The sequence below is a fragment of the Scyliorhinus canicula genome, chromosome 15 (genome assembly GCF_902713615.1).
Source record: "Scyliorhinus canicula chromosome 15, sScyCan1.1, whole genome shotgun sequence".
NCBI classification, from domain to species: domain Eukaryota; kingdom Metazoa; phylum Chordata; class Chondrichthyes; order Carcharhiniformes; family Scyliorhinidae; genus Scyliorhinus; species Scyliorhinus canicula.
This window is the reverse complement of record NC_052160.1, coordinates 99,320,006-99,338,839: the sequence shown is the minus strand read 5'-3', so window position 1 is coordinate 99,338,839 and position 18,834 is coordinate 99,320,006. Positions and strand designations below refer to the sequence as shown.

The following is an 18,834-nucleotide window of genomic DNA, read 5'->3' as shown; positions in this document are numbered from 1 at the left end:
GGAGGCCTGGATCAACAACATGGCTGGGTTCATCAAGCTGGAGAAGGTTAAGTTTGCGCTGAGGAAGTCGGTACAGGGGTTCTTTCGGCGGTGGCAGCCCTTTCTTGATTTCCTGGCGAAGGGGTAGAGAGTGGTCGGTCTCAGCAGCAACCTGGGGGGGGGGGGGGGGGGGGGTTCGGGGCTGGTTAAGGGGGTTTGTTTTTACGATGGTGGGCTTGTTATTTTCTTCTTTCTTGTATTGTTGTTTGTTATTATTTATTATTCTGTTTTGGGGGGGGGGGGGGAGTTATTTTCTTGTTTCGGTGTAGAACCACACCTTGTCTACTTTAACTGTGGGGAGAAAATTTGTTGTTGAAAAACTTGAATAAAAATTATTTAAAAAAAAAAATTCTGAACTTTGCTGCTGCAAAACATGGCGGTTGAAAGCTAGTCTCAGTAATCGTGACGGTGTAACTATCACCGATCGTCACGGAAACCCATCTGGCTCACTATGGGTGTGATTCTCCATTGGCTGACATCAAAATCGGGAAATGTGTTTGGGGCGGAGGGAAGAGAGCTCTGTCCAGGGACATGGACCCGCATCCACCTCCACCCCCCCCCATGTGATACATACCTACTGCACTACGGGGTGGGGGGCACTGGGTTGCAGTAACACCGGGTCTGGTCTGATCCCGGGGTTGGAGGATGATGCCAAACCACTTTGCGATGAGCTCTGGAGCTCCACGTTATTTGACAAAATTCTGACTCCTGCCCACAGTAGCACTTTCCACCATCCATCTGGGTGATCCCTGCATGCGAGCTGGCCATTCCATCAGACAGTCCTATCGAACCCTGAGTGACGTTGGTGGGGACATTAAGGAGGGGAGCCCAGACTACCCCCACAACGTCCATTCTCCCCCACCCCACGGCACCTCCTTTCTGGCCAGCCCAGACCAGCCCACCCCTCACACCCATCTGACAGTGCAGGTTGTAACAGTGTGAACAGGTGTTTAATGTGACAATGTATAGACAGATTTGTGCCCTCGCCCCTACAACTAAACTGTGCCCTGCACCCATGCCAACTTAACTGGTGTCTAACTTTCTGGCCTTCCGGGTCCTAACACTACTTCCTGGCAGATACCCAGATGGTGCAGCAGGAGTGGAAGTGGCCTGCTGTGATTTCCACCCTGCGATCTAGGCCCCCTTTGGAGGCCGTCTTCTGGGGTGACCGGATCTGGATGGACGTCCCAGGTGGCATGGTGTCATCCTGTTCTGCCCACTGCCCACCAGATGCGCCAGGGACAAGCTGGAGGTGGGGGGGGGGGGGGGTTCCATGGTGCTGCGTGCTTCCATGGAGTCACCAGCATGGGCCCCATCACCACCTCCTCCCTCAGATGCTGATGTCGGATGCCTGATGACCCCTGGGCAACTCCATGGGACGGGGATGAGAGTGGAGCTATCCCCAAAGGTTCCCCCGCCACCAGGCATCGCCAGTCCTGGAGGTCCACTCTAGTCTCAACCAGGGTCTTCATGTTCGCAGCCATGGAGCAAAGGGAGTGGACCATCTCTGTCTGGGACTGTGCCACATCAGCCAGTGACTGGGCCATCTCACTCTGTGCCTGCACCACGTTGGCCAACGCCTGGGCAATGGCATCAACATTCCCAGCCATGGCTGCTGTCACTGGGCCATGCTCAGGAGCACCGCTGCAATTTCCAGGTGGCTCTCGCACATGGTTGCCTGTGAGGCAGCAACCCTGTTCTGGGCCTCGGCAAGCTCCTGCACAGAATGCCCCAGGCCTTGGACATGCTGATCCATGGCCAAAACTGTGTCCTCCAATGCCTCCATCACGGACGCATGCAGTTTTGGCCTGGGTGGCACGCAAGGTCGCCACCACCTCCTGCTGCTGCACACGATTGGACTCCACCAGCTGCACTTGCAGGTGCTGGATGCTTGCCGACAACCCCTCATGTGGTCCCTGGCTCAGTGACTGCATCTCCACAATTGATGGGACTCTCTGTTCCAGAAGCCCAAAACCCATCTGAAAGGCAGCTAGTTCCTGGGTCGGCCTGCCCTCCGACCGTCCATCCCCTTGGGAGTTCATACCTCCACCTGCTGTACCGGATCAACCATGTGGTGCTCCCCAGCTTGTGTCCCAAGAGCCTTTTCACTAAAGTGCCCAACCGTAGCGAGTGTCTCTAGAACGGTGGAGGGTGTTGGAGACAGCTGTGTCGGAGAGTCAGTGTCAACCTCAGTCTCGAGCTCTGGGGTGAACTGCACCTCAGGTCAAAGGCTGCCGTAAGGGTGGCTTGGGGTGGGGGTGGTGTTGCAGGGTGTTGACACACTGTCACGGGGAACAGCAACTCAGCGGGGTCTCACACATTCACCCGTGGCCAAATTCCACCCTGGCAATCTTCCTTTTCTCCAGGCCATCGACCACGTCCAGGGCCCTCTGATCTGCCACCGTCAGGGGCCACAGGTCTGGAGGTCCCCCTCCAGATTTCTACTGCCCCCAGTGGCTATGGTAGCCTTCTCTTGGTGGGTGGGTGGGTAGGGGTTTGTTAGGGTACAGGGTCAACTGCCTCTCCTCGACCACTTCCAGGAGGGTTTTCAGCTCGGCATCAGTGAAACGTTGTGCCATGCGTCTTGCTGCCACCTTGTTGGCTGGGATGGTGTGCGATGCCAGTTTTGCTGTTGTGGAACTCCACAAATCCTGCGCCGGAGACAACACTTGGTCTCAGAAACGGAGAATCCAGCCCTCTGTATATTAAGGAAGGAGACCTTCCGTCCTTACTTGCTGACCTCCATGTGACTCTAGACCCACAACAATGTGGCTGACTCTTAAATGCCCTCTGCAAGCCACTCGGTTTAAGGGGATTAGGGGTGGGCAACAAATATTGGCCTTGCCAGCGACGTCCACATCCTATGGGCGAATGGGGAGGCAGTGGCGTGGTTGTATTGGACTAGGGGAGTACGACAGCTGAGTCTCTCTTGTTGTGCTGACACATCAAACCAAATGCCCTCCTCCTGTGTTGTAACCATTCTCAGATCCTATCCCAGGTTATCTACTAATATCTCATTATAATCCCACTGACTCCCACAGCTACCTCGACTATTCTTCATCACATGCTACACTCCGTAGGGATCCCATTCCATTATCCCAGTTCCTCTGTCTCCATCGCATCTGTTCTGACGATACAACTGACAACAAAACAGTGCTTCCTCATCCTCAATCGAGAGTTCTTCCCTACACCGTGCTTGACAGGACCCTCAACTCTGCCCGCCACATTTCCTACACTTCTGTTCTCACTGCTACCCTCACCCCCACCCAGAATCATAATAGGGTTCACCTTGTCCTCATCTTCCACTCCATCAGCTTCCGTATTCAATGATAATGCTGTGCTATTCCCACCAACTCTAATGTCATGCCACCTGCAAATACATCTTTTCCACCTAGTCCCAATTCAGCATTCTGAAGGAATTGTTCTCTCCGTGTCATCCTGGCCCACACTTCAGTCACTCCCAATACTGTCACTCCCAATACCCTGTCTCCTTCCCATGGCACGTTCTGATGCAAATGCAGTAAATATAGTTTCAGCACTTTGACCCCCTCTCTCCTCACCATCATAGGCCCCAAAAGCACTCCTTCCAGGTGTGGCAGCTATCTACATGTACTAGTTTCAACCTAATCTACTGTATAAACTGCTCACACTTGTGGTTTCCTCTACACTGGGGAGGCCGTACGCAGATTGGGTGACTGCTTTGCAGAACACCTCTGTTCAGTTCACAAGACTCCGAGCTTCCAGTGGCCGACCATTTTAGTTCTCTACCTCGGCCTCATGCTGACATCTCTATCCTCGACCTGCTGCACTGTTCCAGTGAGGCCCAATTTAAGTTTGAGGAACAACACCTCATCTTTCAATGAGGCATTTTGCAGCCTTGTGGACACAACATTCAGTTCAACAATTTCAGTCAATGATCTCAGTGCCCATTTTGTTCCGTTCCCGTTCCATGTTTCAGTTTATCTCTCTTTTTTTTGCTTTCAGTCAGCGGCACACTTGGCTCCGGGCACATTGTTTGTTCCTTTGTTTTTTTCTTGTCCCATCACCATTCCCTTTGGCCTTGGAAGACTAACTCTTCTGCCCCCGACACAGGATTTCCTTTTGTCCTTGCACCACCCAGTCGCTGCTCAAAAACTATTCCTTCTCTAACTTTTCCTCAGTTCTGACGAAAGATAACAGGTCTGAAACAATGGGCGGGATTATTTCCCCAACCACCACCCCCTTCCCCTTCCCCGCCCAGTGTTTCGCAGAAGCGGCCCACTTTTGGCTAGCGGAGGTATTCACACCGCTGTCAACAGGGTGTCCTATTGTTCACACCCTTTGCTGCTGGGGGGGGGGGGGGTTTGCGGGCGCGCGCTGTCAGTGCAACTGGAAGATCCTGCCATGAAATCCGGCCCATGAAATGTATTGTTCCTCACCGATGCTGCCAGAAGCAGCTGAGCATGAGCAGCATTTTCGCTTTCTTATTTTACGACGTGACTTTCTCAGCAGTATTGTTTCTATTTTATGGTTGTGCAATTTGTTTTCCCAGTCTTGAACTCTGATAGTTATAGGTTCCACCTTCGACCTTGGCTGCTTTGTCTCCGTTATTTGAAAGCAGGCCCAGGAGCCCACAGGACGCAGAGGCTGTCAATTGTGATACTTCTATGAATTTCAAAATGATTAGCACAAAGTCTCAATAAACACTTCACGAAGGTGTCAACTTTAACCAGAGTGATGTTACTTTGACCTTAAGCCTGACACATTATCTTCCATACATCACCACAGATACCACACGCTAAAAGCCATGCTTCCACATATTGAAATTATTATCCCTTACTCCCATTCTCCTCCCTCAGTGAAGTCACAATTAAAATTAGCCCATGTGGTGATAACTATATTTAAAAAAGGCAGGATAAACTTTACCCCCCTGATGACAGTCATATTGAATTTACAAAAAGAGCCAATGTTGCTATTCTCGGTTTTGTAATATCGCGTAAAAAACGTCTTTCTCGGTCTGAAGCAAAAGGCAGTTCACCAAATTCCCGAGTTGTGAATTCATAGATACAGAAAGCTGCATGTGAGTCAATAAAACATGACTTCTCCGTGTGGAATTTGCACATTCTCCCCATGTCTGCTTGGGTTTCACCCCACAACCCAAAGATGCGCAGGTTAGGTGGATTGGCCACACTAAATTGCCCCTTCATTGGGAAAAAAAATAATAGGGTACTCTAAATGACTTCTACTTTAAACTTCTACAAGGCCGGAAGGAAGGGCAGACAACAATCTCTAGGTCTCCAGTGGTTGAAGCAATGTTGTTCACATTTACAGGTTACACCATATCAAAACCAGGACCACTCACTGCCCGTTGTAGATCTGAGTTTCGTAAGGTGCTAGCTGACATAAAGGTCAACTGGTGAATTGAACCTCATAACAAGGGGGAAATTGAGCAGCCGATTCCGTTTCATTCACATGAAAATAAAAATGTACAGAGAACCATTCCACATATTATGAGTAAGCTAGAGTACAAAGTCTTGTTCTAAAGCAACCCAAAATTTCTCTTGCTGAATTTTTTCCAACATTTTCCATTTTCGTTTCAGATTTTCAGCACAATATCAGCTAGAAATTGTTGGTTCCAAAATGGTGACTAATCTCCGAATATTACACTTCAACAGATTCCCATTGTCTAATCCTGCTCTAATAAAGAAAACTAGCACAATCTTTAGACATGGGTGGAATTTTAGATCTAACCAAGCAAAAAAGAATATGTAACCTTTCTATTAGACTTTGTCTTCTCCATTAATTCTGTAACAATGCAGGCTGCTAATTACTTATGGCTCATATTTGGACATCTTCAAGTCAAACGCATCAAGATTATCGCCCAAATTCTAAAACAATTTGAAATAAATGGCCGATCCCCGCTCGTAGAACTGCAGCGAAAGGAACCTGATCTGAACACATTAAACACTACTGTGATAAACATCATCGAAATTAATTTCTCCCCTCTGCATTTTTATGAACATCGGCTGTTCAGAAAGTATGGCTTCCATTTCTTTTTTTTAAATAAATTTAGTGTACCCAATGCATTTTTTCCAATTAAGGGGCAATTTAGCGTGGCCAATCCACCTAGCCTGCACATCTTTGGTTGTGGGGGCGAAACCCACGCAAACACGGGGAGAATGTGCCAACTCCACATGGACAGTGACCCAGAGCCGGGATCGAACCTGGGACCTCAGCGCCGTGAGGCTGCAGGGCTAACCCACTGCACCACCGTGCTGCCCCGTGGCTTCCACTTCTGATGCTGCGCCGCAAACACGTTGTGGTTTTGGGAACAGACTGGTCCCCAGCAGAACAGCTTCTTCCTGATCTTACTTAAGTAAGACTGCTGTTTTAGTGCTGATATAGCTTGCTATGTTGGTTAGTGTGCACACTTACCATCACATCCTGGTCTGCTCGCTGTCTGTTGACCCGGACTTCCTCCAGCTGTTGCTGGGCCTCGTCTAGAATCTTAGACTTGCTCTCCATCTCTTGCCTTAACTCCTGTTTTTCTCTCTGGGTTTTTATAATTAGTTCCTCCTGCTCTTCTTTAAGCTGCATCAGAGCTTTCATTTTGTCTTCCTCCTCGGACAGCAATCTAATGACAAAATGGACAGATCATGCCGTCATATAATTGTCTTCACTGTGAAAAAAATACATATTCTTGCTGCCTTGATATAGACAAAACATCTGTGTGAGTTTTCTCTGTGTTCTTTTATCCCGTTATCTGGATGCATTAATTAAGAAGTGTACTTCAAACAAAACTTTGCAGCCGTTACATGTTTCAGTGCATGACGGAGTCGGAGTCAGAGTTTTTACAGTACTTTTGTCCGGGTCTTACTGAGATAGAATTTGGATTTGCACTCGACTCTTTGGAGAAATAATACTCGACTTCTTTTGCCTGATCAAGGAAATGCTGAAAGGCTCCAGTGGGAGGCGTCAGGAACTGCAAGAGAACAATATGCCCAAGTTAGATGACTTGGCATCAAATAATGTTGTTTCAGCCAGGGAAACTGCAACATTCCAACTCTTCAAATGTATTTACATTTCCTGATCTGGAGAGGGGAAATGGTTGTTACTACTGACTGAGCCAACAGCATACCAAACAGTTGATTGATAAGATGAATAAAGATGGAATCACGTCTGGGCCTTCTGCACTGAACACAATAGCGTTGAGATAAAAGTTTAAAAATTAAATCAACTGATAAATATACCAGAAATGATCAATTCTGTATCAGGCTCCATACTTTAATTTGATGAGTTTCCCACTAGCGTTATAATTATTCCTTCCCGTCATCCTCTCCCAGGCCAATATCCCAGTATCGAGGCACTGGTCACGCTTGACCAGTTGCGATGGGTCGGCCAGATTGCCCGCTTGGCCGACACAAGACTCCCAAAACAAGTGCTCTCTTCGAGCTCCGTAATGACAAGTGATCACTAGGAAGGCAGAGGAAATGCCACAAGGACACTCTGAAAGCCTCCCTGAATAAATGTAACATCCCGATCGACACGTGGGAATTGTTTGCCTTCGAAAGCACAAACTGGAGAAGAAGCATCCGCAAAGGCACCAACCACCTCGAGTGTTGCAGGGTGGAGCACGCAAAGGCCAAGAATAAACAGCGGAAGGAGAGCGCAGAGTCCAGAGCGTTCCACCCACCCACCTCATCCAGCACCACCTGTCAAACCTGTGGCAGAGTCTGCGGATCCAGGATCAGACTATTCAACCACTGCAGAACTGCGCTCCCCGGAGTGGAAGCAAGTCATCCACAACCCTGAGCGACTGCCCAAGGCAATTACCTAACATCGGAAATGTAAAAATAGGAGGCATACTATAGCACCGCTAGAGACAGAATTCATTGCCTATAAAACAAAGGGCGCGATCTACTCGCCACGTCCCATCGGAACCGGGGCGCGAAGTGGCTAGTACAGTCTTGTAGGGCTATGTGAGTTTAAGAACGTACTTATCCATGTTTGCGCTGGATCTAACTGCTACTCGGCATCTTTCAGCCTCACTGTGGAGGCCCAGCCGGGCACCATTCAGTACTGGTCCCCACAAATCACTAGCAGACAGAATGATACCTGGGGGGAGGACTCCTAGGCGATCGGAGACCCGGGTGGTTAGCCTCTGGAAGGATGGCACCCTGGCACTGCTGGTGCCACCCGGGTACCTTAGCACTGCCAATCTTGCAGTGCCACCCAGATGCCATCCTGTCACTGCCAGGGTGCCAGGCTAGCACTGTGCCTACGCCAGGATCGGGCCGAGGGGTGCCCTGCCTGTGTGCGGTGTGGAGGGGGGGGCTCAATGACGCCCTTATAGGTGCGTTTGGGGGGGGCAGTCCGGGGGTTGCACCAGAGTGTCGAGAGATTGGGACAACATTTAAAACTGTTGCCCGATCTCTTCCTGCATGGTGGAGAGCCACTCCTTGGAACTCAGGAAATGACGCTGGGTGCAGCCATGGGACGGCATTCCTCACCAGGGCACAAGAAAACCTCCAGTTCCACTAGATAGTGGGGTCATTCCCGGTTCTACAAGTGCTGGGAAAGACCACGCTAATCCCGCCCAGAACGGACTCCAATTTCTTTAGTTAGATCGCACCCAATATCAATAAAATATTTGCTGGGTTCAGAAATCTGGAAAAAAAGCAGAAAATGCTGGATAAACTCAGCAGGTCTGGCAGCATCTGTGGAGAGAGAATCACAGTTAACGTTTGGGATCTAAGTGACCCTGCTACAGAACCAATCCAGACAGTTTCACTGCACTTAACAGACGTTTGCACATTTGCAGGGAACGAGCCCCCGATCCAGTTGGTGATGTGGCGTTAGGAGGCCTGGTGAAATGGGTGAGGATCTTTGCGCACTTGAAGAGTTTGATAGTCAATGTGGTGCTGTCGCAGGAGACCCACTTGCAAGTCAAGGATCAGGTAAGACTCCATAAAGGGTGGGTAAGTCAGGTATTCCATTCGGGCTTTGGTGGTAGAACGCTGAGGATGGCAGTTCTGATAAACAAAAGAATTTGGTTCCAGGTGGAGAAGGTAGTGGAAGGTCAGGAGGGGAAGTATGTGATAGTGATGGGAGTGTTGGAGGGTTCGGTAATGTTGACCCTCGCCTGAGGTGTGGTGGCCCTCAGGTCAAACCACCACCAGTCAGCTCTCCCCCTCAGAGGGGAGCGCAGCCGATGGTCATCTGGGACGTTGGCGACTTTACCTTTACCTGACAAAAGTGTTGACAACCTGTTTGATCATAGGTGGATATCATAAATGAACAAGGTTCCGTCTGCACCTGTGCGCACGCAGGAGGTGGCTCTGGCTAACATTCAGGGGAAGGAATTCTAGCCAATTATTCGCTCTCTAATCCCAGAAACACTTAGGCTAATGACAACCCCCAGTTAAGATTAATTAGCAGAACCCTGAGGACTGACCATGTAAACATGAAAATTCTCCACTCTCCATATTCATATGAATTTCATTCCTCAGCAATTCCAACCACACCATAGGCTAAATGTCCACTAGCATTCCTGCCTGAGAGCTCCCATTATTTCTACTTTTGCCCAAGTCTACATTACAAGGATCTGGGGAAAATACAGTGGGTGTGGGACAAACTGGATTGTTCTTTTAAACAGCTGACACAGACTCGATGGTCAAATGGACTCCTTCTTGAATCTACGATTCTGTGACGTCAAGCGGGATTCAGCGACCCCATTGCGCCCGGCATGGATCCGGGCGCCACATGTGAATTGCGCACAAGCCCCAAACTGGGCTGTGCGCCAGGCGCGAAACATCATGTGATTCACCTGATTCGCTCTGACCAACGCGAGCCGGATCTCACCCTTGCTGGGCTAGATTCAGATCTGAATATTTTGCCGGATTCATCCGGCACCCAAGGCTCACTGGCCGCACCTGGGAGGCCTCGTCAGGGCGCCGTCTAGTACTGGTCTACACAGACATGGATCAGGCATAATGGCACCAGGGGGGGAGTTTTGCAGGCCATTGGAAACCCCCAGGTGGTCGTGGACAGGGCAGAGTGGCGCCATGGCACTCCCCCAGGCACTGCCAGGGTCCCAGGGGCACTTCCAGGGTGCTAGATTGGCATTGCCAGGGGTCAGGCCCACAGGGGCCTTGCCAGGTAGAAGTGGGGTGAAGGGGGCTCCTATGGGCCTCCCTAAGGGTTGAAGAGGTGGGAGGGGGGTGCGGGGGGTTCAAATATCTTCAGCTCATCAGCAGGAAGTCCCTCAAAGTGCGGCCTCGATGGGGAGAAACTTCCTGAGGCCAAGAAAAACAGCCAAGTGCCATTGGATAGTAGGATGTGTCTCGGCACTGCAGCCGCCAGGAAACAGCCCGCTAAATGCACCGTAACCGGATTCCTCTGAATTGTACCCGTTATTTCCTTCACAGTGCAATTTTCCCAGTGTTAATGGGTCAATAGCTCTGCCCCACCATATAGTACACAATTGCTCTTCTACAATTAAATTGATCTTTATTGTACCTGGTCTGTGCATATCTCTTTGCTTCCTCTTCCTGGCGAGCAGTAACCTCAGCATGAAGAGCTTCCTCGAGGAGTTTCTGCATGTCCTCGAGCTCACGAATCCGCTTTTTCTGACGGTCGGCCTCTGCCTCCTTCAATACCATCTCCGCTTGCATGCTGGCTCGAGCCTGAAGAGTAAACACAGTTCGCAGATGAAAATGCAAACTATGCCTGCCAGCAGCCTATAGCTTTAATTTGGTTTGACCCATCCATTCAAAGCACTGAAGCTTGTGATTATTGGGTTAGATTTGCTTGACTGATGGGATGAGAATCTACTCTGTCACCCAGCGGACTGTCAGGGGTTCCTTTGTGGACGATCACAATCCAATTCCCTAATGTGCACCTGCTTAATAGCACGAACCCATCACAAACCCATTCAGAGGGAGCACACGGGGGTTGATGCTAAAATGTGAAAATATCACCTAGGTACTTTTCTGAGGTTGGGACTGATTAACACTGTGGTGAGTAGGAGGGGGGGATTTTATTTAAAAGCGGTAAAACCCTCCTCTCGTCACATAAAAACAAGTAAAACAACCAACTTTTCAAGAAAATAAAAATAAAATTCCTTTAACACAATGCAAAATAAAATGGGAACAATCTAAGAATACAAGTGCATGTCAAGCAGAAAAAAAAGCAGAACAGACCTAATTCACCGAAAATAACCATCGGCATAATGTACAGCAGATGACTGACATTGTTAGTGCTGAGCAATGAACTTTGTTGAAGGTCACATATCCTTTATCCCAAACCCTCAGGGCCCATTGCATTTTGGATACCACATACAAATTTACATGACAATAACCTAAGTCTCGCTGGCTATAATCCAAAGTAAATAAAGTGACTAGAAAAAGTAAGATGCATCATGAATAATAAAGACAGGGTACCCGAAATAAGGTTATTTTTGGCATGCTCATCATAAAAGTGACAAGACAAACAATGCAGACCAAAAACTAGACTTCCCGCAGTAAAGGTCGATAAGGCTAAATAAAAAGTTAGGTCTTTGGATGTGCTTAGCTTTCGGATTTACAGATAAAGGATATTCAGCCGTGGGGTGGCATGGTGGTGCAGTGGTTAGCACTGCTGCCTAAGGGCAACACGGCGGCACAGTGGTTAGCACTGCTGCCTACAGTGCCGAGGACCCGGGTTCGATCCCGGCTCCGGGTTACTGTCCGTGTGGAGTTTGCACATTCTCCCCGTGTCTGCGTGGGCTTCACCCCCACAACCCAAAAGATGTGCAGGTTAGGTGGATTGGCCACGCTAAATTGCCCCTTAATTGGAAGAAAAAAATAATTGGGTACTCTAAATTTTAAAAAGAAATTAAAAAAAAAAAAGGATGAAATGAAAATCGCTTATTGTCACGAGTAGGCTTCAATGAAGTTACTGTGAAAAGCCCCTAGTCGCCACATTCCGGCGCCTGTTCGGGGAGGCTGTTACGGGAATTGAACCGTGCTGCTGGCCTGCCTTGGTCTGCTTTCAAAGCCAGCGATTAGCCCTGTGAGCTAAACAGCCCCTAGGCCTTTATTAAGATTTTTCTCCCCCCCGGCCCCACAACCCCCACGTTCTCGGAGGAGTCTTCCATTATCCACAGTGTCCTCAGCTACCAGTTGACTAGCCTCATCCAGAGTATTTGGCCTCTGACCTGTTCAGCTTGCCGAAGCTGTATTTCCAGGGCCCTCTGCATCTCTTCATGCTGCTGTTTTCTTCGCTGCTCTTCTTCCTTGAGAAGTGTTTCTGCCTGACGCTGAGCCTGGAGTGGAGGAGGAAAAATGCTCATATTTTAGCACATTAGCTTCAATCACTTCAAATTGAATCTAGTACGACTTATTTTTTAACACAAGCTTATCACATGGCACTCGTATTACTAACACTGTCCAGGGCTTACATGTGCCCTGATCAACACCTCGCTTTGAGTTGCAGTTCCACATGTCAACAATCAAACCCAACCATGAAAGAGGCAAGGTTCAGGATGGAAAGGCTAAGAGGACGGGTGAATGACATTCACAAAAACATTGGCTTATGGGCCTTAAAGAGACATATCAGTTCCTTTAGACAAAGTGCTTTGGAACTATAAAAGAGGCTTGATACCGGCTAGCCAGAGTTTTAGATGTTTTGAAATGGTTCGGACCATAAGGTATAGGAGAAGTAGGCCATTCAGCCCACTGAGTCCGCTCCGCCAATCAATGAGATCACGACTCATCTGATAATCCTCAATTCCATTTTTGCGCCTTATTCCCATAACCCTCGATTCCCTTACTGATCAAAAATCTGTCTATCTCAGCCGGGAACCTATAACAACCCAGCCTCTACAGCCCTCTGCAGTAAAGAATTCCACAGATTCACTATATTTGTTAAAGATTAAAGCCACTTGGATGGAACATGTACAATTGGGTGGAGGGCTTTACTTATTTAACGGTATTAAATTGGTTTTACTGAAGGTAGGATTAATCACTTCACCCTCTTGCCACCCTGACCCAAAGATCAGGCTAGTAAAGGTTGACTTTCCCCCCCCCCCGATTGCTAATTTTCTCTTCAACTCTTTATTTCGGCGAATACCAGATGTCTCCGGTAACATTCACAAATATGTTCGTGTGTGAGGCCTCGTCATGTTGGCAGGTTATATATTCTTGGGGGCTAGGCATCGTCCAGCAAGACCAGTGGCTATTTGTATCTCTAGTACTGAGATCACCTTATTCTGCACAGGTGTGGCGAGCATGCTAGTAGTTCCCTGGTCTGTACACACGACACACTGGATAATCTCTCTGCTGTTTTGGGAAACTCTTTGGACAACTTTAAAGTTGGTATTTATTCTGAAAGTCTAGAAAAGAACGCAGCTAAAATGTGGCTGAATTGAAAGGTCACAGCAGCATTTTACAGTCTGGTCTTGAGCTAAGCAACACTACTGTCATCACAAAGTCCATCGAGTCCACTAAGTTGTTATAATGTCGACTTCACTGCCCTTTTAAGTGGGATTCTTCTTAATTAGGGTAGGAAAGGGAATGGTATCGCTATTTTTCTGTCTATCTATCCATATTGTATCTGTAATGGTGCTCGCCAACAACAAGAATGTCACCCACATGGGAACCATTTTGCCAGTTAAAGTCTTCAGACAATGTTACAATTTTGGCCTTTTCAGTCTCAGGAATGGTTGAAATGAAACTAGAAATGCTGCCACTGATTCAGGTATTATTATATTGTACTATACAACAGGATTTCTCGGAGGAAACACATTTCCATGGATTACAGCAACCCTGCTGATATTTAACACTTCATGGGGGTGTTAATGTACTGGAGGCGAAACCTCCACCCGTCACTTGGGAGATGCCCACCTCAGGAGCACTGCTGGCCAATCTGATTGGCGGGCGGCTCTGTAGCCCCAGCTACAGCAATGGCCAGGACTGGGACCACAAATAGTGGCCAGATTCTAAATCATGGTGTCCAGTACCAGCGAAGTGGGAGGGATGTCATGGCGGGGAAGAGGTGGTGAGGCCCAGCAGAGGTGTGGAGAGCAGGCTGGGGATCTTGGTCATGAGGCCGGGAGTGGGGAGGGAGAATCCTGGCGTGGGGCATACGTAGGGGAGGCTCCAGATATGGAATGGGGGCTCTTGAGGTAGGCATTCCCCTGCACCGCTCCCCTTCGCCCAACGTCCAAGCTAGGCTCCCCCCACCACCCCTGACCTCTTCCTTCCATCCTCAAAATTGAGATCGGAAGGTAAGCAACCCTAAAAGGGCTCAATTGGAGTGAGGGCGAGACGGCTGCCTAGGCCTCACTTGACCCCATAAACATGAGAACATATGAAATGGGAACAGTTATTGGCTATTCAGCCCTTCAAGCCTGTATTCAATACGATCACAGGTGATCTTTAACACCATTTTCCTGCACTATCTCTGTATCCCTTGATATTTCCAATATGCATAAATCTATTCATAGAATTTACAGTGCAGAAGGAGGCCGTTCAGCCCATCGAGTCTGCAACGGCCCTTGGAAAGAGCACCCTACTTAAGCTCATGCCTCCACCCTACCCCCGTAACCCAGTAACCACACCTAATCGTTTTGGACATGAAGGGGCAATTTATCATGACCAATCCACCTAACCTGCACATCTTTGCACTGTGGCAGGAAACCGGAGCACCCGGAGGAAACCCATGCAGACAGGGGAAGGAAGTGCAAACTCCACACAGTCACCGGAGGCCAGAATTGAACCCAGGTCCCTGGCGCTGTGAGGCAACAGTGCTAACTATTCTGCCATCGTGCCGCCCCAAAACTATACACAACATACACAAGGCACCAGTGAGATCTCAGTCTTGAACATACTAAATGAATGAGCCACCATAGCCCTCGTAAGCAGAGAATTCCACAGATTCACCACAATCTGAGTGAAGAAATTCCTCCTCATCTCAGTTCTAAATGTTCTACCCTTTATTCTGAGTCTATGTGCCCTAGTTCTTGACCATCCAGTCAGGGGGAACATCCTTCCTGCACCCACTCTGTCGAACCCTGTAAGAATTTTGGATGTGTTTTTGTTTTCTTTCTTTTAATAAATTTAGTATACCCAATTCATTTTTTCCAACTAAGGGGCAATTTAGCGTGGCCAATCCACCTAACCTGCACATCTTTGGGCTGTGGGGGCGAAACCCACGCAGACATGGGGAGAATGTGCAAACTCCACACAGACAGTGACCCAGGGCTGGGATCGAACCTGGGACCTCGGCACCGTGAGGCAGCAGGGCTAACCCACCATGCCACCGTGCTGCCCCAAATTTTGGATGGTTAAATGAGATCACCTCTCATTCTCTGAAACTCCAGAGAATAAAGCCCCAATCTATTTAAGCTTTCCTCAGAAATGAACCTCTCCATCCCAGGAATTAGTTTGATAAAACTGTTGTTCCATTCATTCCTTAGGTAAGGAGAAACTTCACACAATACTCCAGGTGTGATCTCACCAAAGCTATATATAGTTGTAGTAAGACATCTTTACTCTGCTACTCAAATCCTCTTGTAATAAAGGCCAATATACCAGTTGCCTTCTTAATTGCTTGCTGGACCTGCATGTTAGCTTTCAGCGGCTCATGAACAAGATCACCCAAGTCCCTTTGAAGTTTAACTCTTCACAGCCTCGCATCTTTTAAAAAATACTCTGTGTTTCTATTTTTCCTAACAAAGTGAACAACCTCATATTTTACCACATCGTATTCCACCTGCCAAATATTTGCCCACACACCTAGCCTCTCCAGATCCCCTTGACGTGTCTTTCCATCCAGCTCACAACTTATACTTCCACCTAGTTGTGTTGCATCTTAAAACTCAGAAATATTACATTTAACCCACATTAAACTCATTAATATAGGTTGTGAATAGCAAGGGCCTCAATCACTGATCCTTGTGGTACCCCATTAGTCACGGCCTACCAACCTGTTATCAGTCCATGAACCATTTTTCAATTCATGCCGATATATTTGCCCCAATCCCATGTGCCCCATTTTGTTTAATAATCTCTTGTGTGGGACCTTATCAAAAGTTCTCTCAAAATCTAAATATACCACATCCACTGGTTCCCCCTCATCTATTCTGCTAGTTACAGCCTAAAAAAACTCCAACAGGTTTGTTAATCTGGATTTCCCTTTCATAAATCCATGTTGACATTGCCCAATCTTACTGTTGTTTTCGACGTGTCCTGTTATCACATCCTTTATTACAGATCCAAGCATTTACGGACAGTTTGGGGCAGTGGGGATGTCATCCGGGGACGTTTATGGGCCGCCCCACCTACAAACCCGCCAGCCATTCTGCGCATAATGTAGACAGCTTAACTAATAGAGCAACTTGTAGCTGTGAGCTATCTTACATCATTAACTTACCTACTCTGCTTAGGGAATTCAATTCAAGCATTATTTTATCACAGTTTTTAATAATTTAAAGAGTGCCTCATGAGGTGCGCTGACACATTAAAGTCAATTGTTCATAGGTCCTAGCCGGAGAATCATCTGCAGTGGTTTATTTTCACTCCTGAAATTTTACCTCTGGTGTCCCCCCCAAAGATCTATCTTTGGCCTCTCCTATGTCTAATGTACATGCTGACCCTCAGTGATATCATCCAAAAATACAGCTTTGGATTTCACGTGTACACTCTCACGATCCAGCTCCTCCTTGCCACCATCTCTCCTGACCTCTTCACTGTCCTTTTACCAGATGACTTGACCAACACTGAGTACTGAAGGAGCAGAAATTTCTTCCAACAAAATATTGGGAAGACCGAGGCCATTGCTTTCAGTTCCCACCACAAACTCTGTTCCGCACCTACTGACCCCCTCCCTGGAACGGTCTGAGGCTGAGCCAAACTGATCGCGACCTTGGAGCCATATTTGGAGCTGTGGAGAGTGTCTCACTACATCTGCACTTATTACTAATACCTCCTGTTTCCTCCTCCATCACATTGCTCATCTCCCACGCCCCCATCTTAGCTCATCTGCTGCTGAAATCCTCATCCATGCCGTTGTTACCTCCAGACTTGATTATTCCAATGCTCTCCTGGCCTTCCTCCCATCTTGCACCCCCCATAAACCAGAGAATAGCCAGAACTCTACTGCTGGTGCCCTATTCAACCATCGCCCCTGTGCTTGCTGACCTCCATTGGCTCCCAGTTAAACAACGCCTCGACTTTAAAATTCTCCCCCCTCAGCCTCACCCTTCCCTATCTCTGTAACCTCCTCCAGCTCTACAACCTTTGGAGAAATCTACTCCTTGCTGCTTGTTGCCAGGTGCCTTGTCCTTTATGCTCAGCAGATCGCTATTACCTCTTTAAGTAATTCCAGCTCCTGCAGTTTTCTTTCCTTTTCTTCCTGGAGCTGTTTGAGTCTCTGAAGTTCTTCCTCCTTTGCTGCTTTCTGTTTCTCCCGAAGGGCTCGCTGATCATGTCTTTTTTGTTTTAAATCCTTGTGCAACGATTTCTTCCCCTCCGCCTGCAGCCGGATTGCTGTCTGAATGGCTGAAGGCAAAGATCAAACGGGAATGAAATGGCGTATATAGCCAGGCTGTTAAAATCCAAAAGGAAAATGGGGAAAAACCATGCACTTGACCCCAGTCTTTTCCCATACCCTCCCTTATTATCCCTGAGGTGGTATCTCATTGTCGGTGTGTGGTCACATGTCCATCGACAGCCTTCCTTCATTGGACATCCCCTCATGGGTGAGTCCAGACTGAATGGGTGATGGGCTATTCACTCAATTATTCATGGACAGTCAGGAGAGGTAAAATTCCAGAGCCACGCCCAATGCTACCTTCACATGGCGTGCCCACAAAACCTCTTGCTGACAATCAATAGCAATGCAGAATGCGTACCATGGCCAATTCTGTCCTGCCCTCCGACCTGGGAGATTAAGTACGTTGCTTCCCCGGATGTAAGTAATTGCTAATATAAGATAGTGAAAAGCTGTTCACATCTTTATAACCACACACTGGATGGAACGTGTGTTTTGAGAAAGATGAGGAAGCGCACTTTGTAAACAAAAAAATCAAGCTAAACTTGAGAGCAATTTTAGTTTTTTTTGGACATGAACGCTATCAGATAACACTTGAGCTATTGAACGCGTGAGAACTGCCAGCCACATTCTGAGCTACTGACAGATACCTTTATGCTAATAAGAACGCTTTAACAAAATTATCTAAATGCAATCTTCGAGGTGCAAGCGACTCATTGCAGGTCAATCCTTTCACCTGTTGTCCACTCCTGTCGTTGCTTTGTGTCCGATGCACTCATCTCGTAGGTTCTTGATGGCGTCTTTACACAGAACATGCATCTCTTCCCATCTCGGTCCGATAGAATCTTAAAAACAAACACATTGATAATGATGTTGATTCGAACTCCAAGTTTAGTGCAGAATTTTGTGTGAATTAATGACAAGTGTATCATCGGCATATTTCGCCGTGACCCACGAAACAGGGGCAGTCGGTTAACCGTGTTCACCTCTACACAGCAGTTCCTGTCCAGGGGGATGCTGCCTTTCTTTTCCTTCCGATCTTCACTCACATAGTAGCTCAAGATGCTTGGTTTGAGGATGAACCATCGCTCTGTCCAGTTGCGCCTCAACTGGCCCTTCTTCCATAAGTAGCCCTGGCACAACACAGGAAGGTAAAAACAAATCAGAAATAATATCTCCAGTTTTGCAAATAGTTACTGATGGTATTAATAAGAATACAAACAAGGTAAATTAAATATACCAGCACACAGAATATAAACGACACACGCCAAGTGCTCTTTAATG

The 18,834-nt window shown here is 47.8% G+C and overlaps 1 protein-coding gene across 1 annotated transcript in view; it reads right to left on the bottom strand.

Annotated features, from left to right (window-relative positions):
* The window catches only part of LOC119978362 (differentially expressed in FDCP 6 homolog), a 208,329-nt gene that overhangs the window by 9,648 nt on the left and 179,847 nt on the right, over positions 1-18,834 (bottom strand). The window contains exons 5-10 of the mRNA XM_038819950.1: positions 18,537-18,683; positions 18,287-18,395; positions 17,368-17,558; positions 12,215-12,322; positions 10,537-10,703; positions 6,454-6,652 (exon numbers count right to left, since the gene is read on the bottom strand). Coding sequence (XP_038675878.1) covers positions 6,454-6,652; positions 10,537-10,703; positions 12,215-12,322; positions 17,368-17,558; positions 18,287-18,395; positions 18,537-18,683 — 921 coding nt within the window. The remainder of the gene's footprint in view (positions 1-6,453; positions 6,653-10,536; positions 10,704-12,214; positions 12,323-17,367; positions 17,559-18,286; positions 18,396-18,536; positions 18,684-18,834) is intronic.